We start from the raw sequence: 11,123 nt of genomic DNA, 5'->3' as shown, positions 1-11,123 counted from the left end.
AGCAAAATCAAACTGCGAGAGCGATTATGGCGCATCCCAGGCCCCTCACCAGCCGCCTCAGAAGCAGCCCCCCCCCTCCCTTCCCAAAGTGGGTGTGGTGGACAAGATGGGACCGGCCGTTCTCCTCTGGCTGATTTTTCTGGTTTGAGTCATGTGACTGTTGAGTCAGTCCCGAGGCTGAGAAAGCAAATATCTTCCTGTCATATTCCTGCCTGAACATAATGTCATTAAAAAAAAAAAAAAAAAAAAGAGTTCAGGTGTGGAAATCAGTTCCAGATAAAGAAAAAAAAAAAAAAAAGGAAAATGTGTTATCGTCTTTTCATCAACTTGGTTTTGAAAACTAAACAAGGGCTCCACAATGCAATCAGGCTGTGAGATAGAACGCACTCTTTGACCCTGCCGGGTTACCACGTCCTTCTTTTGGCTTTCACCGCTGGTTACGTGGAACAAGTGACAACGAATGGAGACACTTTATACTTTCTGGAGCTTCTTCTAGTTCCGTGTATTTAGGATCAGATGGCTTTAACTGCATGTCACTAATATTGTGTGTACAATGTCAACTATTCCTGTCTCTCCATCTCTGTCCAAGCCGGTGCTCTATTGCTCTCCGCTGACCCAAACTGGTCCCAGCAGCACTATTACCTCAGTGTTTTGTTCTCTATAACAATATTTTTTTTATAGATTATATATATCCCATGTAAAGTTAGTAAACTAATCTGTTCTTCAGAGTCATTTCACAGATGCAGTCATCTTTCCCAGCTTTCTTGGGTTAATGAAATCCCATCGTGACGAGTCTGTCGTCGGTTTGTGTTTCAGTCCTTTAGTGCTAAAAGCTCCTGGTGGTTCTCCTTCCCACTGGAGCCAGCCGGCCCTGTTTGCTACAACGACCAGCTGACAACAAATCCACATATTTACACGCCACGCGGAGCAAATGTTTATTCTCGTTGAGTCAGCTCGTTGCCAGGTCGGGTCCTTCACTGAGGGAGGAAAGGTGCAGACAGTGCAGGAGGAGCACACAGACGCTGTCGCACATCATATATGGGTTATTCTTCAAGGGCAGAACAGTCGTGTATTCATGAATGATTCATGGGGGGGGGGGGGGGGGGGGGGGGGGGGTCCCCCCCGGGGGAGCACAAACATGCCTGCAGGTAAAAGACGTGACGCTTTTCCAACCATAATTGTTGGCAGAATCAACACACACACACACACACACACACACACACACACACACACACACACACACACACACACACACACACACACACACACACACACACACACACACACACTTCCTTTTTACCTGGAGCACTCGTCACACACCCTCAATGATCTCAGCACACACACATACAGGGTAAATCTCTTGTATCAACACTCGTGGACTCCCATAGGCAGCGACGTGTTGACATCGACACACACTCCGTCTACCCCCCCCCCCCCCCCCTACCAGGGCCCCCCGCACTGTAAACAGACCAAAATTTTTGCTCAATGCCGGCTGCCTATTGTTTGAGGGCCGATGACACTGGTGACATGTAAAGCTCTCTGGCATTGTCCAGCTCACCGGAGCTCTTTAGCAGTGTAATCACCGGTGAAATGGCAATGGGCCACTGGGATGAAAGCACAAGTCAGCAGCTGGTCAGCAAATCGCAGCTGAAAGCCGTTAAATGGTGGATTTGCCCCGTAAGCAGGACGAACCCTGGGTGGGTGGGTGGGGGGGGTGGGAGGGGCCTTTGTGAGCTGGGCCTGTCAGGGCGCTCGCGCTGAATGAAAAGATTTCCCATAAGCCATTATGTAGGCTTGATTCATAACGTGTCAATTTACACCTTGAATTCCAGCGATCAGGTTGACTTGGTCAAACTGATGTTCATTAGTTAATTTCAGTGTCACCGTAGGTCCCAGCAATCTAAGTTTACAGTGAGGGGAGAGTTCTCGCCCCTCCTCTGCAACCTATATGACCAAAAAGGCCATTTTTAATCGCAATTCACCAAAACAAAGTTAACTGGAGCTGCAAAACACATTTAATGTTTAAAATGAGGCGAATACAGCGGCTAAAGTTTCATATATAGTTTTGATATATATATATAAAAAATAAAAAAAACCTGTGTCTTATGTTGCTTTTATGAAGTTTTCATTACAAGTTAGGATGGCAAGGATTTAATTTTCATCTGATTTTAGTGGTTTCAACCTTAATTTTCAGCATCTTTTCAAACCCAATTTTGACATCTCTGCGGTTTTAAACATTTTGCCCCCAGATGGTTACCCCCTCAGCCGTGTCCCACACACAGTTGTTATCTGTCACATTACAAGGCCGCGTTTACACAACAACAGTGGTTGGAGTCACTGAAAACACAACTTTTTGAAAATGCCCCCCAAGGTTGAACATTTTGAAAACTCTCTGATAAATGCAGCTCCTACATGTGCAGCACGGCCGTCATAAATACATAGTTCTCATATAGTGTACGGACATCCAGTCCATATTTTCCCGGGACTTGGTCGTTTTATTTTGACAGTCACTGTAATAACACGAGAATGTCCGTGTTCTGTTCGTGTTCATGTTTAGGACAGTGGCTTGTTACCTGCTGCATGTGTTGTGTGTGATATACACAAACAACCAGCATCATTTTCAGCATTTCAAATGCAAAAACAATTCTTTCTCTCTTGAACGTGTTGTTTTGATAGAATGTTTAATAGTTTTACTAAGGTAGTTATTTGTTGTTTCCTCAATTTATTCTCATACATTCTACTGAAAAGCTAAATCATAACTGGGGAAACAGCTCTGGACTGCAGGGGAGGATCATCACAGAGGCAGGAGAGCTCACCACTGCTCCACTGTGCCGTATCACAATGGATCGAATAAAACAATCCGGCTGACTCAGCTGACCCCCCACGGAGTGAATTCTGAGTTTTAACTCTGAGATAGAAGTTACACGTTTACATGTCAATACGGGCAGAGGTCAGTTCTCTCGTGTGGCCATGTGTTTGCTCTGTCTAAGAAAACTGATGTAATGAGGTCAGAGAAACAGGCAACACCGTGTCACCATGTGGCGACTGTCGACGCCCCCTAGTGGCCGCTCGGCCGCTCTGCAGAGTCCAACACAATTGTGTTGTCTCATATCGTTACAAAAAAAAGTCGTGTTCATATGGTAAATGATTCAATCTATAAAGCGGTGTCCCACTGCCTGAGCAGCCCTCGAAGTACTTTACACTGTTAATCACATTTACTCAATACGAACATTGGAAATAGTTTGGTGGAAACGTGAAACAGCATGCTGGAAGCTTTTTGACAACTAATCAGATTCCAGATTGCACTTTCGACAAAATTCAGGTTGTACATACTAGACTTTATCGGAAAACATGTACCAGTTGTGAGTGGTTTTGCACTAAACCTAAATTAAATCTTTGTTTTGTTGGTTTTTATAACCCAATTGAGATCATATTAGGCTGTATGGGGCATCTAAAGTGAAATTAGTTGTAGAACAGCATTGCATTAAGTCGTTTTTATGAAAGAAGATTATAATCTGGATCCTGAAAATGAGAAAATCCAATATAATTGGCAGTCAGCATTGAAACGGTGTATTTTCTCTTATTAAAGAGGAATGTTAAGTCAAAAACATCCACGTTAAAGCTGTTTTTCTTCATGCCAGCTGTTAAAAGATATTTGTCTGACTGGTGCATCCTATCATAACAGCAATTATGCTTGTAGGCACAACTGTAACCACGTGATTTACTCCCTCTGACTCATAAAACGTTGAACTCAACAGAGCGCCTGGACCTGGTGCAATCAGACCACTGGCGCCCTCTGGTGGAGAATAAGGTGTATAGCTGTTGAGGCAAAGTGCAGGTCTGAGGCTTGACAGTACATTTGCCGATGCAAAAATGTAGTTTCTGCATGCATACATCGAATTATGCATGCAAAGCCTTTTCCACATGCCTGAAAATCTGAATACACATGCACAGAAACATTTACTGAACTGAAAAGTTGCAGCAATTCCAACTCAGTTGCACTTTCCTGTATTGTTTTTTTTTCTTTAACTCCTGTGACTCAAATGTTTTACATGTGCTGATGACATGCACAGTCATGTCAAATATGATTGTGCGCTGAACAAGCACACACTTTTATAGGTGTGAAATTCGAGACGCAGGATGCTGCAAAGAAAGATGGAGGTATGCCAATATCTCTTTCAAAAGCAAGTGTATAGACTCACTGACAACTGCTGCAGGAACATTTCAGCTCAAGGTTTTTCCTCCTCATGAGTTCACAGAGCAGATTCTCCATAAAACACGAGAATTATTTTTAAAAAGTAAAAAAGTGACAAGAGGTTCTTTTGTTCAGTAACGTGGCTCAGACTCGACTCATTAACAGAAAAGTTCCTTGGTTTGAAGATTTACTAAAGTGATTCAGACACACGTATCAAAGCAATGATCCAGATTTGTCATTTAAACCCATGTAAAAAATTTATTTCATTTGGTGTGAGATGGTTTGTGTGAAACCCCCGAAATCGAACTTTACATTTAAAATACCTCTTATCAAGGAAAAAACAAGCATCATGGTATTCATGGTTTATAAGAGTGACCACTATAGGACAGTCTGACGTTACACAATCCAATACAAACCCAATTCAGAGAGCAAAACAAGCGAGGCGGAACGTCAATTAGATGTAGGATGTATGTTTATTAGAATGTGTGTAAATATAGATGATCTAGATAACATATTGTTAGACACAATTTTTTTTTTTTTATCAAAATACAATTTGTCATCCCAGATAGACGTTTCCCAGTGAGACGACTTATTATAATTAGTGAATTATTTGTATCCTAGGTCACTAAAATGTTACAAACAATTCACTTATTATATTAAGTCGTCTAAATGTTTTTAGTCCAGCATTCTTTTTTCTTTTTCTTCCGCCGCCGCAATTTTGAACTGTGTCTTTATGTGTAAAAATACTTTACTATTCATCCGAGGTCACCGACGTGTTACACGTAATTCATTTATTATATTAAGTCGTCTAAACGGGAACCGTCTATCTAGGAATCATCTAACTGGGAATCCTATTGTCTCTCACCAAGATGGCAGGATGACATAGAAGAATTCAAGTTAATATAATCTAACAATGTATATGTTGTTGTTTTTTTTCCAGGCGTGAACACTGAACTGTTGCATGCCTGAAAATAATTCATGACAAAAACAGAAAAGATAAAATCACAGACTGGACGACGGAGATGATGGCGTGAGCATTGAAGAGAAAAGTCGGCCACACCATCGCTTCCAGGTGGAAAAAAGAAACAAAACAACAGACTGAACAAACAAGAAAGAAAGAAAAAAATTATCCAACAACCAAGTCCCATGAAGAAGTGGTCATGCAGCTCATGAGGATGTCTCCTCCTTGTATTTTCAGTTGTGAAACGTGAGATTAAATCAAGCCTTTGTCTTGTTTTCCAGGTTTTGTTCCACATTTTTCCAACAGAAAAAAAAAGAAAAAGCCTCCATTTGAGGTAAGAAGCAAAACAAAGTGAAACGTGAAGCTCCACCCTGGTGCTCTGTGCTTGTCTCAGCCTGCTGTGGGTCTGAACCTCCCACAGGCAGGAGAGGAGGTACAAAACCCTGGGACTCCTGTCCTCTTTCAGTCTTCTGCTGACCTCCTCCTCTCTCCAGCCACAGAAATGTCCCTCCATGGTAAAGCTGCAGTGGTGACCGGGGCAGCGGCGGGAATAGGAAAGGCCATCGTGGAGATTCTCCTGCAAAATGGTGCAAAGGTAAAGTTCTTTTTTTTCCCCTCCTCAATTATGGAGCACATCTCTTTACACGGAATCAAGAAAAACCCAAAGTATTTACTGCGTTGAGGTGAAAATACTTCAAATTTAAAATACTATAAAGAACAAAACTACGAACTAAAAAAAAAGAGGAGAAAAAAAAGGTTTCATTCACATTTGGTGTCTGATCACAATATCATTACCGTCATTTACTTGAATTCCTTCGTCCATAAGTACTCCAAGTGGGACACACTCATCTGGAAACAGTTGAAAACATGCTGAAGCGTTTCGCGCCCTACTGGGGAGAAGCTTTTGCATGCCATTTCCTTGTTTTGGCAGAGTATGTTGCACGAACGGCAGCTCAACCTCAGCCAGCTGGAATTTGTGACGTCCACATTACACGTCATTTCCTGCTCAGGCTCTTCTTCTTTGGCCTTTGGTTCTGTGGAAACCAGATTTTAAACAATGAGATGGACAAATAAATCAGAGCGACAGTACTTGTCCACACACCCAGTAATTTGAAGCACGCTGAATTGTGTCTCACACAAGAGGCTTCGTTCGAAGACGGGATTCCGATCGGTCGATTTAAATGAGAAATGAAGCAAAGCATGTTCCTCTTGAGAGACTGCGGATATTAGTGTTTGAACGAGCAGAGAGGAGAACTTCCAGGGTGGAGGGCGAGACGCTTGACAAAACTGAATAAAAGTGTCCTGAGCTTGCGTGAGTCAAATGGAAACTTTGGTAATCAGGCACGTTGCCTCATCATTCAGGGAATAAATAGCAGCGTGAAGGAGAAACAGGACGCGTCGACTCATCCAGCACTTTAAATGAGGACAGTTTAAGTGTTACGATAATCAAAAGTCTTTTGGCTGTCGGCTGATTTCCCAGGCAGGAGGACACGGTTCATGTTCAGGACGCTGAGTGAGGAGTCAGTGATTCATGGGGCAAAGTTACTGGTTTCAAGAAACGTGACCTATTACATTTTCAGCTATCTTCTGTGGTACAGATTCCTCCCGTGACCCCCCCCCCCCCCCCGAAGAGCGTCATCAGAGCCGAGCGTCACATGCTCGGCGATGGCGACTTTCAGAAAGTAGTAGATTACATCATCGCAGGTTGAGTCAGCAGGTGTCAGGAACTTTGTGGTTACAGGAGGAAGTTATGGCTCTTATTAAAGGAGTGTATTTTCTTTAGATTTGCCAGTTTTTGTTGTTGTTTTTTTTTTAAATAAATCTCCGTATCAATAAATCTCTGCTGGGCTCGTGTGCAGGCGGCCATCTTGGACCTGAATAAAGCCGCAGGAGAGAGTTTAAAGGAAGAAATGAACAAACAATATGGATCCGAAAAAACTTTGTTCCTGGAGTGTGACGTTGCGTCAGAGGAGCAGCTGAAAGGTGACACACACACACACGCACGTGCACGCACGCACGCACGCACACACACAGGAGGTGAAACAGCTGGGTTGGTAATTACTGAGATAAACTGATTGGGGGAAAAAACACAGGAAGCACAATGTTTTTGTGACTCAGACTTCAGGAAGCTCACAAATCATTTTGTTTTAAAATTTGGCTTCAAATGTGAGGGTTTAAAAAAAACAAAAAAACAAATCCACAGGTGAAGAATCCACATCTGTAAACTGACGGAGGATACTTTCGAGGACTGGATTGTGACTCAGTCCACCACAGGAAGTTCACACATTTAGAGACAATTCGACGTCTGTATTGATCCGTCAAAATAGAGGAACATTTCTTACCATATCACCAGTAATGTCAATAAAAAAAAAAAAAAAAAAGTAAGCTTCTAACTTTGTGGGTTTTTTTTCTTCCAAAGCTGCTTTTGAGAAAGCTGCAGGAGCCTTCGGAGGGGTCGACATCATGTGCAACAACGCCGGCGTCATGGACGAGGCCGCCTGGGAGAAAACTGTCACCATAAACCTGGTAGGAGTCGACACTTACAGTTATTATTGGAAATACACGACGGGTACAAAACTAAAGTGGGGGGAGACATGTCGAAATGTTGCATCCTCTTGTACGAGTCATGATTGTGACTGGGCCCCTACATGACCTCTGTTGGGGCAGATGGGCGTCATCAGGGGGTCGTATTTGGCTCTGGAGCACATGAACAAGCTGAGCGGAGGTCGAGGAGGGGTCGTCGTCAACATGGCCTCCCTGGCAGGTACGAACCGCCACGTGTTCTTCCACCGAGTCAAACAACTCTCCTGGTCGGCTTCCACTACAATTTAGTTTCTTCAACAAAGTGACTCCTCTTTTTTCTGACCGCACGGCTGAGAAGACACTTCAACTTGATTCCTAATCTACAGCAGATTATCATTAACAATTGACCCATCAATGATTAATATTGAATATTTTAAGAACCAACAGGACAACCTGTGCTATGACAAGCTTTGAGATGTTGCTGCAGTTGTACAGCAGCACCTTTAATCCAGATGTTATTATTGTTATTATTGTCATTATCATTGATCTAAATCCTTCTTTTTTAAATAAACTTATTTATTAGTACTTTTTATACATAAAACTTTGGAATCTGTCTCCTGGTGTTGCACAGTTTGAATTACAATAAAGCTATTTACATGCAAACAGGTGTATATATTAGAAAAAACAGAAGGAAAAGCTAAAACAATAGAAAATACTAATCTTCCTACATCTCTTAATCAAATGTCAAGCTAACATTATATTGCAGGACATGATATTGTACGGTGTATAAAAATGTTGGAGCTCCACTGGATGTAAATTTGCTTCAAATAATGTTGCATGACGATAAACATCATGATATGGAAATCATTTTTAGTTATGGTGTTCTGAAATTTGCAGTGAAAAGTAGTTTTCATACATGTAGTTGTCACTTGGAAATTCACCAACAGATGCCGTGTAACAACAACACTGAGATCTGAGATCTGGGTGTTGAAATAAAACCATGATGCTCTCAAAGACTTGAAAATCCTCCCGTCAGGGTGAATTTGTAAAAACACCTATAATGCAACGTCTCTGGTAGACGTGTTTTTGGACATTTCACTGTGTTTTGCACCAGAAGATTTCATCAAAATTGGTTTATTATTGTCATTTTTGGGAGGCATTTTGCCCCCAAAATATGAACCTTTCCATCACATACAACAAAGAAAACTTTAAAGGCTTAAATTTAAAATGAATTATGGCATTATTTTACTGGTCCAAACCACTCCAGATGAAATTGGGCTGCATGTGGCACTGGAACATGTTTGACACCCCCGCTGAAGGAAATCACTTTGAATGTCTTGAAGCTGATCAAACGTTTGGATCATGGCCTTTGCTCGTGTCTCGTCTCTGCAGGTCTCAGACCCGTCATTACCTCTCCTGTCTATTCGGCTACAAAGCACGGTGTGGTGGGCTTCACTCGAGCCATGGCGGTGAGGAAAGACCGACTTGGATCACCTGTGACTCCTTTGTAAAAAAAAAAAAAAAAAAATGTTGAATTGTTTTCTATCTGGACCCAGGCGGCCTCCACGGCGTTGGGCTACGGCCTACGGTTCAACACCATCTGCCCGGGTTTTGTCCAGACCGAGATGATTTATAACCTCTCGTCCAAACTGGGACGATACTTTCACCTGACCGAAGAGAGCAGTCAGCTGAGAGAAAGGATCGGGGTCATAAAGTGAGTGACGTCGGACGTGGACCAACGCACGTGTGGTGTAGCACGAGAATGAATGTACACAGACGGCCCCTCTGCTTCCTGTCGTCCAGCGTGTCCGAGGTGGCCGAGTGTCTCCTGGAGCTGGTGACGGACGAGACGAGGAACGGCGAGGCGCTCCTGGTGTTCCAGAAAGGAAGGAAATACGTGACCTTCCCATCGTTTAGCGAGTAGCTGTGAACCGCGACGTTAGCCTGTCGACCTTCATATTGTGCAGTCCAGACACAAATCAACTACAAAATAGATTACTTGAAAAAGTTGGCAGGAAAAAAACCCCTAAAAGACACAAAAGAACAACTGATTCCCTTTAAGGCAGTGCTTCTCAAATGGTGGGGCGCGCCCCCCTGAGGGGGCGTGGTGGGGTGTCAGGGGGGGCGTGAGGCGGGCACGACTTTCAGTATTAGTGTCTTTATTCATGCTTGAAGGATAAAAAAAAAAAAGGGCCTCCAGACACCAGGTGGCAGCAGTGCTCAAACTAATCAACAGGCTGCCTGTTCAACCCAGTAGAGTAGAAGAAGTACTACACCAACACCGGTGTACAGAGCTGGCGGAGGAGGAGGAGGAGAGGTGGAGAAGTTTCTGATAGGAGTGAAAAGAAAAAAGGATGAGGCGTCAGAGGAAAAGAAAACAGGTGACTGTAAACATAAAGCTAGTAAGAGCAGGAGATATGACGATGCCTACATAGCCCTTGGGTTTACCGTGAACACGTCGGAAACCAGGAAACACCCATTTGTGTTTTATGCCTAAAAACTCTGGCAGCGGAGCATGAAACCAAACAAATGAAGACGGCACCTGGAGACCATACACCATACACCTGGAGACCGGCGCTGAAAAAAATTCTGTCCTCTAGGGGGGGCGTGACAGAAAATAATTGAGAACCACTGCTTTAAGGTGTGAAGGCCTTTTCTTTTCTTTTCTTTAATTCTCTGAATGACCTGCTGACCTCATCATCATGGCTCCGCATTCTGCAGTTTCAGGTCAGTTCGGCAGGTTGAAGGTCACGATTTTAACACTTTGGCTTTACTCTCGATTGACATTATAAAGAATAGACGCTGCGTCGACCGCTACTACCCATTGGCGCCGCCATCTTGGCCCGGTCACCTGCAGGGTTCAGTCTAATCTGCGCTACAGGAGCAATGAAGTGGTAGAGACGTTAATCTATCACAACTCGCTGAATACCAAACTGACCTTCACCTGGTTTTCTTTCCTGCAAACTTCATACATGTAGTTCTGATACTGGACACATGGTTTGGTGTATTTTGATGTTCCCACTGGACTAAACAATAATGGAATGTTCTAGGTAGGTAATTTGTAAAATGCCACGCAGAAAAAAAAAATAAAACTTAAACCCTATCCAATATTTAATAGTGCTCCGTCACGTTCTCAAAATAGTATCCATGCAGTAAGTATGCTATATAATATAAAGACAATGTTCCATCTTATCTGTGACATAAATGTCTATGGGTTTGACGACCGGAGCAAGATGGCGGCTGTATTCCCTGCTCAGCCTATGCGCCGTCTACTCCCGCCATCAGCACATGGCCCTGATGGTACCCAGAAAGGTCACACGTCTGTTTCACTTCATTTGACTTGAAGAAAATAAAGTCGACCTTATGAGATTACTATAGCCGGCGCATCCGACTTGGTTGTTCTTGCAGGCAGTAATGAAGAAATTCTTCCCGTTTTCGCCCACA

General features: G+C 43.1%; 1 protein-coding gene across 1 annotated transcript; it reads left to right on the top strand.

Moving 5' to 3' along the window:
* Positions 1-5,633: 5,633 nt before the first annotated feature.
* On the top strand, positions 5,634-11,056 carry LOC308139294 (15-hydroxyprostaglandin dehydrogenase [NAD(+)]-like). Its single transcript, XM_080508691.1, has 7 exons — positions 5,634-5,751; positions 7,016-7,139; positions 7,576-7,682; positions 7,824-7,920; positions 9,072-9,148; positions 9,236-9,393; positions 9,483-11,056. Exons 1-7 carry the CDS (start codon positions 5,659-5,661, stop codon positions 9,601-9,603), a joined length of 777 nt encoding a protein of 258 aa, XP_080364817.1. The 5' UTR covers positions 5,634-5,658; the 3' UTR covers positions 9,604-11,056.
* The last annotated feature ends 67 nt before the right edge of the window (positions 11,057-11,123 follow it).

This window comes from Blennius ocellaris (assembly GCF_963422515.1).
Source record: "Blennius ocellaris genome assembly, chromosome: 14".
Lineage (NCBI taxonomy): Eukaryota > Metazoa > Chordata > Actinopteri > Blenniiformes > Blenniidae > Blennius > Blennius ocellaris.
Note: the sequence above shows the minus strand (reverse complement) of the source record. Positions and strands in the feature narration are given on the sequence as shown.